This window comes from Pieris napi, chromosome 13 (assembly GCF_905475465.1).
Source record: "Pieris napi chromosome 13, ilPieNapi1.2, whole genome shotgun sequence".
Lineage (NCBI taxonomy): Eukaryota > Metazoa > Arthropoda > Insecta > Lepidoptera > Pieridae > Pieris > Pieris napi.
In genome coordinates, this window is record NC_062246.1 from 12,005,696 (window position 1) to 12,022,250 (window position 16,555).

General features: G+C 33.7%; 1 protein-coding gene across 3 annotated transcripts in view; it reads left to right on the plus strand.

The window, feature by feature from the left end:
* Positions 1 to 16,555, plus strand: part of LOC125055172 (P protein-like) — a 40,414-nt gene that overhangs the window by 1,726 nt on the left and 22,133 nt on the right. Inside the window, exons 1-5 of one of the 3 annotated variants that reach the window (XM_047657460.1) lie at positions 3,731 to 3,785; positions 13,511 to 13,733; positions 13,967 to 14,081; positions 14,859 to 14,901; positions 16,037 to 16,172. In XM_047657460.1, coding sequence (XP_047513416.1) covers positions 13,562 to 13,733; positions 13,967 to 14,081; positions 14,859 to 14,901; positions 16,037 to 16,172 — 466 coding nt within the window. In that variant the 5' untranslated portion in view covers positions 3,731 to 3,785; positions 13,511 to 13,561. Of the gene's footprint in view, positions 1 to 3,730; positions 3,786 to 13,510; positions 13,734 to 13,966; positions 14,082 to 14,858; positions 14,902 to 16,036; positions 16,173 to 16,555 lie in introns of those variants that run through there. The other 2 variants (XM_047657461.1, XM_047657459.1) reach the window with 2 other exon arrangements.

The window sequence follows — 16,555 nt, forward strand, 5'->3', positions numbered from 1 at the left end:
TGAATGACTGAATTTAATTTCATATCAATAAAATAAATCCTATCTATCATGGACGTATAAAATCTCAACAAACATTAAAAAAAGACAAAAACAATAAAAAGCAGTTTTGAAACCAGTCTAATCCGGTTCCAGTGTTAAACAAAAAGTTTTAGAGCCTTCGCACACGGAGCAATATACGTGATTTTTTTAAATATTTATTAATAATCATAGCTATCAAATAAACATCATTTACAATTTTGTTACCCTTCACAGTAATAATTATTATTGAAAATAAAATTAAAAAAGTTTAGTTTCTTTGGCAGTCTACCTTTAACGCTGGCAGCATTTCCCCGCTGTATTGCGATACTTATACTTTCTTAAAATTATGTTGAAGGTGAGACAAGAGTTATATGATAAAGATATTGGGCAAGGACGGATCTAGGATGGGGGGCTACTGGCCACAAGATCAAATGCGTGGGAATCTCCTAAATATAGTATGTTTCTTAGCTTATACTCAGCGCTGCCGAAGTTTAAAAAAGTGTATCTTATATATGAAAGATATTTGGCAAGGACGTATCTTGGATAAGGGGGTTTTTGACAAACGATCGAAATCGGTCACTTTAACTAGAATATATGTCGCAGCCAACTAGTTTAGTAAGCCGTTTAAACACCAGCCTAGCCTTTTTACTAACTAGCGGCCTAAATGATATTCAGCCGTAGCATTTGCAAATTAGAGCATTTGACAAAAATTAAAAAAAGGTGAAATATCTGACAGAAGAAATTCTTTATTTAATATATTTAAAATGAAACAAATTAGTGTTCTAACACTTACTTTGAAAAAATCATTAAATTCGTTGTTTGCCGATGCTATATTGACTAGTGGCAGAAAGTGGAACTAAATAGAAATGAACTGCCCTGCGATTCTGTAACTCACTTCACGAACTCACACAGCGGTTTTCGCATCGGCGGTCTCTCTCAAATCAGTGGTGAAGCAGTCATTTTATGATTTGGCATTCTGATAAACAATAAAGTACAATCTCAACACCTTTTCAGAATGCCAAATCATAAAATGACTGCTTCACGACTGATTTGGGAGCGACCGCCGATGCGAAAACCGCTGTGTGAGTTAGTGAAGTGAGTTACAGAATCGCAGGGCAGGATAGGCAAGTAATGTTACGTCATCGATCCAAGTCATATTCCTAGATGTTTGATGAAATCATGATTCAGGCCGCTAGTTGAACGGCGCTGTTTAGTTAAAAGGTTAGGCAGTTGATTAAACCCCTAACTAAGCTAGTTGGCTACGACATATGTATAGTATACAAACTTAGATGACAAGTAGATACCACCCTTTATGTAGAGTAATAATCATTTTATTTTATAAATAGTGTGCAAAGGGTCTTAAGTATAAATGACAAAAAACTAAGCTATTATAATGCAATCACTTTGTAATCATATACAGTCGACTCTCGATAATTTGACACTCGTTAATTTGAATCTCTCGATAATTTGAAAAAAACATCCGGTCCCTTGAAAACACTCGATAATTTGAATAAAATCAATAGAAATTGGTCCCTTCGGTAATTTGAAGTTGAAAAAGTATTATCTTGCTCGCCAACATGCGATAATTTGAAATCCAGTCTTCACTACTCTCTATAATTTGAAATCCAGTCTTCCCTACTCTCTATAATTTGAAGCGTTTATCATGCATGTACCTGTTGTTTGTTTGCATACATGCACATACTTGTCAATTGTTGGCGACACAAGTGACGATTACTTTGCAGCTCTCACCACTATCAAAATTTCTTTGGACAATGATAAACTGAAGTCACTCACTCAAAAAAAGATTACAGACTTCTTTTTGAAATAAAAATTTGTGAATAATGGTTATATGTAATAATAATTGTTAATAGATAATAAGAATATGGAAATAATAAGTAACAAATTTTGATCAAATTCTTATTTCCTTCAGTTGCCCCTCCCCCTCGTGCTTATTCAAACACTTGTTATTTTGAACTCTTGATAATTTGAAATTTATCTCTGGTCCCTTGAGTTTCAAATTATCGAGAGTCGACTGTATGTATATTAAACATAATTATACTTTAACATAAAAAGGCCACGTGTTGTATGTATACATTCATTGCCGTTTCATCCATCTCAAAATTCATCTTCCCGAATCATTTATATGTTTAAACTAGCTAGACAAACGTTGTTTTACCATGTATATTATTTGTAGGAAACATTTTTTAGTTCAATAAAAATAACTATCTACTATAATAAAAAATACGGGTTATTCGTAGTGGGGTGAAAATAAGGGGTTGTATGTATTTTTGTGTGTTGTATCATAAAAAAAATGTCTAAAAAGTAAAAAAATATTTTTATTGGGGTGGTCACTCCTTATCACTTAGACGTCCGACTTTTCACAAATGAGCGTTAAGACAGTTTTGCCGAGTATATAGTTAATACAAAAAAAGCTAACTAAAAAACAATACTCACCTGTCTCTGTTCATCACAGAATTAACACAACTGGACAGAAAGAGATAAAGAAAAACTATTTTGTTTTATAAATAAGGTAAATTTTTAGATCTGAAATGGGAGCGAAAAGATTTGAAGTGAAACTTCTTTAGGCGCGTAAAATTTTTAAGGAACGTCACGTAGATGTGCAGCGTTTTTCACTTTAACAAAGATGTGCTAGTATAATATATATGTGTTTTTAATACATATCAATATATCTCATTTTCTCTTTGAAAAATCGTTTTTAAACACAGGATATGCTTGAAAGGTAAGCTAAAACACAACACCGGGTTACTCAAGTGTAGAGCGCTGATATAGCTTATATCAGCGCTCCACCAAAATACACCTAAACCGTAGCATACTATACAATAAGGAATACCTTTAAAAATACCTACGAAAGTAGTGATCGTAAAAAATATATATTTTATTAATACAACTCAATGAACGAACGCGTAAACGTGACATTTATGATTTGAAGGATAATTTTATCTCGATGCGAAGCGTTTTATAAGTGTCATAAATGTAGCTTATCGCGGTAGTAGAAAACAATAAGTTTTCTATTTTATGTCGATTAATTTTTAATTTCCAACTGTCTAGTAAAAATATTTGAAGACAACAATAATTTACCTAATAATTATGGAAAGCACTTCACAAAAAACGTTTAATGTTATTTTAATGTGACCACACAACGTCCTCGCTTGGGAACGTAAATAAATATCATCAAATCTAATGTTAACGAAGGCAATGACTATGACAAAATAATTATAATAAACGAATATTCAAATGCCAGTAAAAAGGGGGGTTGAAAATGGCCTGAACTGTTTTGAGAAAAAGATTTTACGGCCATGTCGCTTTTTGTTCGACTTGGCCGCGTACTGCCGTGCCTGAAGATTCTACTTTGACCTTTTTCAGTTAAATAATTATTAGTGTATTACATATATATAAATAATTATGAAATATGTACAGTACCACCATCGGACAAATTATTTTCACTGGATATGCACGCTTTTCCTTTCGCTTCATTTCCTTGTCGGCTTAGGAATGGAATTTTTTGCGTCTGCTTTGCTCATGATTTGAGAATTTGGTTTTGATTAATAGTACTATTAGGTGTGTATGAATGAATACAGTGTCAGTTATGATACATTGTCCGAATAGGTTATCGGTTCATGCTTTCTAACCCGCGCTCTAGTTTTAAAGCAGTCATGTTAACCGGTGTCCGGTGATAAGAGTTAGTATTTCCCGCGCATTCATTTCGACTACACGTGTTGTATCGCGCTTCAAAACAACTCGAAAAAGTTTGTGTTGAGTGAATTCTAAAATCTTTTTTAAAGATATTGTGGATAGAGATGGCTATAGTTTTAAATACTTCGTAATTTTATACACAATGCGTAATTAACCTTTGAATTTAGTTATTTTATGCGATTACACGCAAATTTATTGCGAATTGTTAATTTTTTTGCCTTAATACTGGTTATTAATTAGAATTTATAGTATTTTTGGGAAGTAAATAAAATTGTAATGTTTGGTGACTTTAAAATAGCAAATAGAAAAATAAAAATTTCATATTTTCAGGCTAAGTTTAATATTAATGAAATAAAGCTGAATTAACAGTAAGTGTAAACTAAAATATACAATAATATATTATTACACATAAAGCCGAGTGTTACAAAGGAAAACATAGTGTAACTCAGGAAACAGGACAAAATTGGTCTAATAATCTTTTTGATAAGAATGTATGTCTATAGAATGTTCGCAGACACAATAATTTTATGTATAATTAGGATTATGAACATATAAATTTGATTCTATTGTGATATTCCTCATATGGGAAGGTTGTGGTCATTTCTTTTCAAGTAAAACTATTCAATTTCACAATTTTTTTATCGACTATACGAGTCGTCAAAATTTGTAATTACCATTCCCTTAATGATTGTCTATGTAATTGTCTTTGATTTATTTAGTGGCGTTTCAATCCTTACTGTGTGTTGGCCTTCGATTGCCTCCAATGTTTTTCTATTCTTTTAATGGGGGGGGGGGGGGGAATTGGCTTGGAAGTCACACGCTTAAACCACGAACTACGAAGCCAATATCAAATCATGAATAAACTCAAATCTGATAAACCATTCTTCACTGCGAAACTCAGTTTAGAGTAGTCATTGAGCAGAAAACTACATTAATATTTGTCCTTTACAATATATCCAAACAATAGCATCCTACATATTTTCATTAATCGAATCGCTTATTAAAAACAACGCAGTGTTGACTTAGTGGCTTCAGCGTGCGACTCTCAACCCTGAGGTCGTAGATTCGATCTCTGGTGCACCAATGGACTTTCTTTCTATGTGCGCATTTAACATTCGCTCGAACGGCAACGACAAATGACCGTGAAACAAATACAGAAATCTGAGCGACAGACCTAAAAACGTAGGCGCCACTGTTTTATTTATTTATTTATTAAAAACAACGACTTTTAACTGACTGAAATATCTTAATCCAAATCTGTTTTTGTTTTACGTCAGAATCAGCCGAGACTCCCAACTTCTGATAGTGTCGAATTTCGTCGTACTTGAAAAATAACTCCCTGTTTATTAGTTACGTGTAATAGTGAAACAAACTGATAAATGTTATGCAAGAATTCTTCATGCCTATCAAATGACTCACGTTGCACCAGATATTTTCCTTTAGGTGTTAGGTTCTGCATTCAACTCCAATGTAAACACAACAAACCTTTTAACTGCATTTCATACGTTACTCGGTTTTTTCGTGTTTTTTGGTCAAGTCAAAAATAAATTTATTCATATAGATTATAGGTAAACAAATACACTTATGAACGTCAGAAAATTAGTTAAATTAATTCTAAATTTTCATGTACTACCAGTTCGCAAATCAAGGGAGTAGAGCGGGCTACCACTCTTTTTAATCGCTAAGTTTTGAGTCATACAAATTGTTTGAACTGGACCTAATCAATCCCAAGGATTAGGATCATTTAGATATTCGTCAAATTTATAAAAAGCTTTATTGATTAATTTACTTTTAACGAGAGCTTTGAATTTATTTAGTGATAATTTTCTAATTTCGCTTGGGTGTTTGTTGTATAAACCGAATACAATTTCCATATAAGGAGTGGTTTATATTCTGGAGCCTGGTGGGTAGTACCTAAAAAACCTAAATATTTTAATTTTAAGCTGGTTTTACAAATGGTCTTAATGGAGTACCAGTCTAAACTCTAAAGTATGAGTTATTTAAAAATATTTAAAACATTACAACTTCTCTAGGAGATGATGGTTTTATATAAATTCCCTCTATCTCCCTTTAAGGCCTCTTTCCCCTATACTCTATGAGACGTAAGACATGTACGTCAAATGTTATCTAATTATGTCAACCTCAAATTTTTAAAGTTCAAAGGCCTACATAATAACAATTATTACTATTATGTGTAAACAATTTACAACACGATTTTACTCGTTTATTTTTGCTCTCAAACATCACACATGTTAAAAACGGGCAATTAGATACTTATGAATATAGGAAAAAGATATGCACGTGTGAAAATGACATAAGAAGAAGGAGCAGCGCTAACCAGATCCATGCAACTTCCTCACAATCTTGAATCTTCTTTAAATTATAATTAGATGCCTATTTATTACTATTTTAAGATAACTTATATATACCTGAGTGACCTAAAAAAAAATTTTAGCCTTTAGATGGGCTAAAGTTTTCGTATTTCATAGAGAAGTAGGGAAGGGTATGACGGGTCTGGGCGTTACTGCATACGAAGTTTTGCATTTTCTGAGAAGATTTACTATGGTTATATATATATATTTTTTTACCATAGGAAAGTAGAGATTTCAACGAACTGAAAGCACACCAACTTTTTGAAAAAAGCTGAAATTTTGACGTCAGAATTTTCGATTGAAAATTAGGGTGTTTTTTCGATATTAATTCAAAATAAGGTGAAAAAATAAATATTTTTAATCAAATAAATTACAGTATATTTGGGACATAATAAGGTAAGTTTTCACCAAATTTCGTTAAAAAAAAAAGAAATTTGTAAAAGATAAAAATTAAAAACCAAAAACTTGGTTTTTTGAATTTTTCACATAAATTTTGAGATTATGTGAAAAATGTGTGAATACAAAAGTTTTAGATCTTTTTATTACCTACAACTTTTCTATTTAACTTTCTTCGATAGGACTTTTAGTTTTGCCGGAAATCGAGATAAACCGTTTTTTACCCTTAAAACTCCCCCCCCGACCCCTTCCCGACCTCAGATCGACCGTAATTTATTTTTCCTTTCATTTTGATCATAGTCCCCTGCTTTTCCAATGGGTTTCATCCTACTGTAATTTTTTTTGGTTTCAAAAATTATCGGCACTGGTCTAATATATTCTTGCAACATTGTATGTACAAACAAATATAAACGATTTAAAGACAAATGGTGACTTTCACCAGTTTAATACTCAAAACAGATGCAGATGATAAACCACTCCTTATATGGAAATTGTATTCGTTTTTACAACAAACCCCAAGCGAAATTAGAGAATTATCAATGATTAATTCAAAATTTTTGTTAAACGTAAATTAAACAATAAAGCTTTTTATAAATTTGTATGACTTAAAACTTGGCCATTAAAAAGAGTGGCGGAGATATTTTTGCCAGTTCTTCTTGCCCGCTCTACGCCCTTGACTTGCGAACTGGTAGTAAATGTAAATTTAGAATCAATTTCACATCTTTTCTGTAGACGTTCATTAGTGTACTTGGTTACACCTATATGAATTAACTTATTTTGAGTTTGAAGATAATTAAGGAATTGCAGTGCATCTTACTGACAGTAAAATTTGGATTTTTTTTAGTCTTTATCACAATTATGGTCTTCACTGACGTACCAGTTATATCCAGGTAATCGATACAATAGATAATTATTTATTGATCTGTAATCTAACTATCTTATCTATCATTATTAGCTACTTAGTATATCTGCTATGGTTCTTGAAACATATCGCATAAATGTGAAAGTATGTTTATTAAGGAATTTTCATTACATCTATTAAATAATTTTATGAAACAGCTTTAGTTTAGTTTTTTTACCTATTATTGTGACAAGGTTTATTTTCTATTATAAGTAATAACAAATACAACGAAAGATGCAGTCACAACCCTATATTTTGTTGGCTTTGGATGGGAGTAGGTGATCAGTTTTGCCTGGTTATCTGACGATGTTTACCTGCACATAAAAACAAAAATTTATCAGTTGGGATTAGAACGCACGACTTAAGATTCGCTTCCTGCAGCCACTAGGCCAAAACTGCTCAGTATTAGCATGACATAGATTAATTCTTAGAGTTATAACATTTATGACCGATGACGCAGATAAACAATAGTAAACAATGGAAACACATAAAAAGTTATGTAATTAACACTTGGAACTAATCATCACATACCAAGCAACAGGTGTTCAATCGAAGTAATCAATCAAATCTCAAATTAAAATGAAGTAATAATTTAAATTTGAAAATTCATTTAAATTTCTTATATTCCTTATGTGATTGACGCGGTGGTAGTAAATAGAAAATCAGTAAAAATGCCTAGAGCTAAATTGAAAAAGTATATATTTTTATGTAAGTACATCGGTTGTCAATTTAATAGGCAAGGAGGTGATCAGCCTACTGACACCCGCCGTTGACTTTTTGGTCTAAGGCAAGCCGGTTTCCTCACGATGTTTTCCTTCACTGTTCGAGCGAATGTTAAATGCGCTCATAGACAGAAAGTCCATTGGTCCATTGGACCTTACCGATGAGAGGCGCACGCATCGATTACATAAAACAGATTGAATAATAGAAAAGCAGACTTACATTAAAATATTATCTAAAATAATTAATTCACTTCCTACAATTAATGGTCTGTATAGTCTCTATAGTCTATAGTCTGAGCAGGGCACACCGGCTTAAGCCTGCGAAAGTTATCCCTAAGGTAGGTTCGAGCTTTCTATGTGTGAATTTAACAGTTGCTCGGAAAGGAACGTGTTGGAAAGCATTGTGAGGAAAACGTAGAACATAACAGGGCATACCTTACTGTCGCCGCACACGGGCCACACGCCACAGCCACAAACGCCGCCACGAGAAGCTAGAAGCGGCTACAAAGGTAGCTGAAGCGCGCGACAGCCACTTGTGACCGGTGGTCGATACTTGCGGTCGGTGGCTGCTACTTTTTTTAACCCTTGCCTGCAGTATCATAATGGACTCTGACGAAGAAGGTTTAATTGCGCTACTTTTGATAAAAAGACGTCGTCGTAGAAGTCGAAACCGTAGTTATTGGATACACAGAAAGACTTTAATGTCTTTCCCCTCACCACCACAGGTCGGTAATCGACAACCATTGAACTATACATGATGAAGCATTTGGCCTCAGTGAAAATATGATGAGGCCATATTCATAAAAATATTTGGACTTAGACAAAAAAGTTTTCAATTATTATAGGTTAAGCCGTGCCAGACGTTGCATTGAGTGTACCTTCGGCGTACTAGCAAACAAATGGAAAATATTACATCGCCCATTAAACACTTCTGTTCATTTCTCAGAAGACATTGTGAAATCTTGTTGCATTTTGCACAACTTTATTCGCAAAAGGTGAAATCATTCCTTCCATTTTCATCACACTTCGAAAATAGTGGGTCTCGAAAATATACAAAATACAGGCTGGCCAGTAACACGAGCGTCTACTGCAAGAGATACGTTAAAAGATTATTTTATGAATGAAGGAGCAATACCGTGGCACGAAAATAGAATATAAATATATGGTTTTATATTATTTTATTAAACTTAGCTTCAATGTTCTTTTCTTTGGCAGTTTTATTCGAAAAATTTCCCACAAACAATTCGCAGATTTCTACCCAGGCCTTCACCGTCGACTTCAGGTTAACTGAGGTAAGGGAGAGAGGGGCGCGAGTGGCGTGTGGCGGCTTTTTGTGTCTGCGTTTAGTGGCCGGTGCGAGCCACAAGAAGCAAGATTCGACGATTTGTAGCGTGTGGCCCCCACCGGCGCCAACCGTGTGCGGCGAGTCCATATAAAATGTATGAAAATTACAGGAAATATGCCAGTGGCGGCGTTTTGTGGTTGTGGCCGGTGGCCCATGTGCGGGGACCCTTAGAACTCAGCCACAAAGGGCCGATCACCTACTTGCCTTGCCTTTTTATAACACGAAACAGATACAGGAATCTGAGACCTAGAAGTAGGGTTCTAGCGCCACTGTTTAAAAAAATGAATAACTTAATCAAACTCAAAAACAATAAATAATAATCATTACTATGAATGTTCAATAAACTATAATTTGAGTACAAATTCCTTTGTATTAATTACTTTGATTATATATCAGGAAGGCTATATTTTATATAATACTTTCATTGATATATCATTATATTATCATCGATAAACTATTTATCTGGATATAACCGGTGCGTCACATATCAATGGAAATTTAATTTAATCCAACAAAGCTGTTTTACTAGCGAAACATATATTATTATCAAAAACATAACTTTATTCAGTCCCTACATAAGGGACCTTTTGTCTTAAGTAAAACTTTGACCATCCTGTATATCTTATACAGGATGGTCAAAAAGTCGTGGATCAAACGCAAATAGGGGATAGATGAGGTCATCAGCTGCAAAAAATTGTTCTACGGGAGGTCTCAAGCTCAACCCCTGCAGAGTTATAATTTATTTTGCGTTTTTATAAGAAAATTGACTTTTTTTACTAATTCTTATTAAAATTCGAAAACAGTTTGGATAGAGGGTCGCCCTGTCTTACTCCTCTAAGGATATTTATGTCGCAGCCTTCCTTTTCCATTTTGATCTTTGCTGTGGTACCTGTGTAGAGGTTCTTAATTATCCTTATGTATTCTGTGCTCCACACCCTGCTTTCGCAAAGCTTCCCAAATTTTTGAGTGGTCCAATGAATCGAATGCCTTGCAGTAGTCTATAAAGCAACAGTAAAATTGGATGTTATATTCTTTGGAAATCGTGGAAATGGCAGGAAAGACTAAACCCTGGACGAGATTGGTTTACAATAAGGAAAAATTGAGGACAATGGGGGAGGCCTTTGCCCGTAGGCACACAGAATAAGTTATCATAGATTAAGGAAAATAACAGTTATAATGTATATATTTTGTATTCTGATATAAGGCTATAAATAAATAAATTAAAATTCGAAAATATCTTCATTATTATTAGGGATTCTGAAAAGGTATTACACATTTCCATGAGTCGCTCTAATTAGCTAACTTAACAACATCTTATAGTGACCATATTAATATACTAAAGTTATGTTTAAAAATTCAGCCTTCTGATTTTATCCACAATGAAGTTATAGGGGTTATAGTTATTATAGGGGTTTGAAAATGGCCTGAACTGTTTCGAGCACAGCCGTGCCCCTTTTTTGGTCGACTACTTCTTTCTTCCTATGTTTGCTATGGATTCTACACTATAGGTATTTAAGCCAAGTTTTAAATTCCAGATCATTGCTACATGTGTCAAATTCATTAAATTTAGTCTAATGTCATTTCTGACGCCATCTTAGTCAGCGAATATGCCAATTTAAAAAAAACCATTCAAAACATTGCTTTTTTAATAAGCAGGATTGAATTTACAAATCTTTGGTTTGCGTTCCGTTGACAATGTAATTCTTGAAACTCCTACTCATAAAACTGAGTTCTATCACTCCTTCGTGTGCAAAGCATCCTGCTTTGGAACTCCTTGCCTCTTGATATCAGACGAGCTCAGTCTTTAAATCGTTTTAAGAATCTTCTTTTTGAGTGTTTATCTACTGCCTCGTAATAAGCTACTTGTATTTATTAATTATGACTTAGTAGGTTTTAAATACTATTCATAGTATATTTTACATCTTAGTTTAGTTTTAATTAGTATATTTCCAGTGTTACATGGAATTTTATGATTTTTTGTTAATTACTTATGCACTTCTTGTACTTTACCAATTAGATAATAAATATTTACCAATTTGTGAATTTGTCCAGAGAGGCACGATCTTATTATAGTAATATATCTATAATTGTGTTAATTTAACAATCACGACCTCGTTGTAATGTATATAGGTGCCTGGTGTCATTTGGATTAGGATTATAAACAAAATACAAATCGTACCTTTCTTCAACGTCTCTCTATTGCTGAAAATTCTCAAAGACAACAAAATTACTACAACTAAAAGATATTAAACTAGCATAGAGTAAAAAAATGGATTTTCGTCCCACTGCTACTTTTGTCGATACTATAGGATTGTTTATCGTTGTAACGTTTTTTTAAGGTTTTATTACTACGTTTATTACGTTGCAAAATACATTTTAAATAAAAATTTCACTCGAACGCGGCAATAAACACTTTCTATCAGTTTGTTGACCTCGAATCGGTTATAACTGGCTACAACCGCCTCGATCCGGTTCAAGGCGGTTACGTCATTGTAACTTTCCGACGCCATCTTGAATATGCGCGAATAAATTGAGACAAACATACAAAGAGTTGTTTGAATCGTTACGTTATGAAGCAAACTATATGTGATGGAAGTTTCTTAAAATTGGAATGAGCCTGTTTTAATGATATTTTGTATTGACAAGACATGACCAGACTGATTTTTTTTTGTTCTTCATTTTTTGAGGAAGCCCATAGACATCACGCTACGAAATTAACACGAGTGACGTGGGGTATAGCTAGTTATAAATAGAAATAATACTTTTCAGTATTTTACAAGTCATTTTAATTATTAAGCATTATAAGGTAAATCTTGGTCATTCTGTCAAATTTCATTTGATCGTTGACAGGTTACTGTTTACATGTCTCTCGTGATTTTAGGGTTTTATTAAAAAACTAGCTACTTTTTACTAAAAAATTTTGCCGGGGGCAAACGTTGTTTTGCTATGTATATTATTTAGACATAGACATAACATTTATTACAAACAAAAACACACACACATAAACACACAAAATAACAATACTTAAAGAAAACATAAAATAATCATCATACATCACAAACAATAAAAATTAGAAATTAAAATTAAGAAATTTTCTTTTGCCATTCGGTTCGCTTCTAGTGTGCAATGTGTGTTTACTGTGGTTGTAATTGGCCCTGGCTCAGCATTATGCTGAGGAGCAAAAAGTTCCACAGCGCTGGTCATTCTGCCAGAGACCACAGCAGCTAGTTTGCGCCTCTAATAAAATAAAATAAATAATTATAATACCAAGTAGAAAAATAATAATAATATTAAAGATAAATATTAAAGAATTAATATTATTTCTAGGAAACATTTTTTTTAATTTAATAAAAATAACTTTCTACTAAAATAAAAATAGGGGATGAATGTAGAGGGGTGAAAATTAAGGGTTGTATGTATTTTTTAATGAATTATAAAAAAAATTAAAATTTCGTCCAAAAAATTAAAATGAAATGTTAGGGGTAAACCCTTATTACTTAGGGTTGAAAAATAGATCGTAGTCGATTCTCAGACCTACTACTGAATATGCATATAAAATATGATAAAAATCGGTCAAGCCGTTTCGGAAGAATATGGTAACTAACATTGTGACACGAGAATTTTATAGATAAGATACTTAAATTTTTCAATTTAGGTTTTATGATTTCTAACTTAAATTATTATTATCATAACTAAGTCTAACGAGTAATGTTTTTTAATAAATTTCCTTACCAACAATACAACGTGAATATTTTTTATTAATATGTATATTATACGGAACCCGATACGTTTTAACTGGACACACACATGGCGGTTTTTATTTGATAAGCTATGCGGAAATTATCTAGGTGTTTACAAACGGTCAGCTCAAAGAATTTTATGTATATAACATCATATGTTAGGCATTTCGTTAGTTCCTTGTCTAACGTCCGGGTTCCATAACTGCTAATCGCCAACAGAATTTACGGCTCGTAGGAATTACGATTAGTTTTGATGACAAATTGTTCCGCAAATTGCTCAAACAAACCATTTGAATCCACAGTATTTTTCGATTAAGAAACAATTAAAAACCAGTGCCAAAACAATGTGAAAAATGTCGTTTTTAAAAAGTCTAAAAGAAAATAAGAGTGTGTTAAGTCTGTACTCTATGGTGTCATCTAGTGACCTGACACCAGGCAGCTTGGAGGTGTGGCAGGATCTTCCAGATTCCATTAAATATGATCCAGCACTTGCGCCGTTTAAGCAGCTATACGAACAAAGATATGGTGAGTTGTGGTTTCATTCTACATACATAATAGGCATTTAGCCGTACCCAGAATCGTTAATTAAATTAATTTATTAAACTAACATTAAATTTAATTGAAAACGATAAAGAAGAAGAAGAAATGTTATGGTTTTAAGTATTTTGAAAAAGAAACAAAAATTCTTCACAAAGCCAACAAGTTTCCCTACGAAAACCTGCTTTAGGGAAAAATTTAAACGTGTATTTCTTCGTCAGGTGAGCCATTATCTCCAGGGATAATCGATTCATCGCCTGAGGAAAACGGGAATGTTTTGATTAAAAAATCAGACACTGTCATAGCCGTTGAGAAAAACGAGAACAAAGAGAATAGGTAAGTTTTCCTGCTTAATTCATAGACAAAGACAACATTTATTACTAACCAAAACACACACACAAAATAACAATAATCAAAGAAAAAATAATATGAGAGATATCAAATAAAAATTCCCTTGACCCATTCGGTTCGTTTCAAGTGTGTGCTGTGGTTGTAATTGGCCCTGGCTCAGCATTATGCTGAGGAGCAGACTGTTCCACAGCGCTGGTCATTCTGCCAGAGTCCACAGCAGCTATTTTGCGCATCAGTCGCTAGAAAAGAAAGAAAAGGAATACATAGTAGAAAAAATTATAATAATATTAGTAAAAGTTAGCAGTGTCTTCAAATTCTGCAAATTAAGTCTTGTGTGTAGTAAATTAAATTAAATTAAAAGTTAAAAATAATTCTGTTACAAACTGCAAAGAACAGAATCATCTAACTTCGTTCGGATTTAATTGCATCTGGGTTTCATCGGACGTCAAAGCAGAATACAAGATCGACCTCGACGTCCGTCGTTCCACAACTGAGCGTTTATCGAGGTGGTGTTTGCCGCGCACCACCCCTATATGGAACCAGCTGCCCACTGAAGTATTTCCGAACCAATTCGACTTAGGGTCCTTCAAGAAAAGAGCGTTCCAATTCTTAAAAGGCCATCAACTCGCGATCTCTCTTGCATTGAGCCCATGGGCGGCGGTATCACTTAACATGTGCGCTTCCTGCCTGTTTGCCTCCTGTTACATAATAAATAATATTAATTAATACAAAAAAATACTGATATTACATTGTTTTTTTCAGAAAATCCTCAAAAAAAGAGAAATTATCGTCACGCAAGAAACAGGTAACTTTTTTAATCAATAAATTTTTCAATTTTCAATTTTAAGTTTATTGTTATTACCTGTGATTTAGAACACACAAAAACACGCAAAGCCTGTACGAGCCAAAGTTGTACATTTTGCTCACTTAGGCTTTCTTCGTTTTTTAAGCGTGGCGATTTCCTAGATCGTCGGACTTACGCCCCGAGAGTATAGCGTAGGCACTGTCTTCAACGGTTACATTGCATTCATACGTACATAGCAATTATCATTTCATTATATCGCTTATATTCTATTGTTGTATGCAAGTGAAAAAAAAAGCTCTATTATTTAAATCACCCTGATGACCTAGGATCCGATGCCTAAAATTCTGATCCTAAATGCGATCCAAAATTTTCCTCAATATGTTTTTCATCACCATATTAGCGAGCGTCAAATAGGCATATAGACAGAAAGTCCATTACTGCACAGCCGGGAATCGAACCTCTAGGATGAGAGTCACATGCTGAAGCCACTAAGCAAACACTGCTAATCGTAAAACATAGACAATAATTAAATTATTATTACCCACAAGAATGTAAGTGCGTTCTCCTGTTTCACCATGCCTCGTGCTGATAGAGGACAAACCTTTGTTTTTAATTTATTTTATGATTATTTATTACTTAAGATGTCATGTGGAACATGGTGTAATGGCTGCAGCTCCTTACAAACTTTGGCGGAGAGTTTATTGCCAGTTCTTCTCTTCCGTTCTACTCACTTGATTTGAGAACTGGCAGTAAATGTAAAATTAGAAGCATTTAATGTATATTTTTGACGTTCATGTGTAGATTGTGTTACGTATATGAATAAATGATTTTTTACTTTTATTGTCTCTCGAACATTGAAGATAGTAAGTAACCTCGTTTAACTAATTAACATAACCTTATTTATCATAAATACTATTTAACATAAAAACTTGTCAATCTCAAAATAACTTTATTCATATAGGTTAAGTACACTTATAAAAGTCAACGGAAAAGATGTTAAATTGATTCTAAATTTACAATTACAACCAGTTCGCAAATCAAGGGAGTAGAGCGGGCGAGAAAAACTGGCAAGAAACTCTCCGCCACTCTTTAATCGCCAAGTTTTGAGTAATATAAATTGTTCTACTTATTTCAGATTGAAAAGTGGCTAAAATTCGCTAAGCTCACACTATTAGTAGCCGGCTGGGTCGTGCTCACAGTAGCGTTGCTACTTAACAGAGAGAAAACTGATGTTTTACTCCACACCGCAGTCAGTGGTGGTGAAGTGAAAGGTTTGTACTGAACGAAAGAATACTTAAATATAGTCGCGATGCAGATATTTGGTAGATAAGCCTGAGACTTCCATCATACCATAAACGTCTTCGAAGTATATTGGAACCAAAACTCCTTAAGATTCTTAAAAACGTCGTCATCGCATTCTCGAGCCTTCTGACCTGTTACATGTTTATGGATGAAGCTGTATACAAAATACCATCCGTATCTGGCAGATGTTGTTCCAGGAAACGGTCGGCTGGTGAGCAGGTAGCGGAATGGTCGGCCAGCTTGGAGTTTAGGCCTTAGTTTAGGCCTTATACCTTTAAGATATTATTTATATGTACTAGCTGTACCCTGCCACGCTTTGCAGTGGCACATTGTGATTGAATGGTTGAGAATA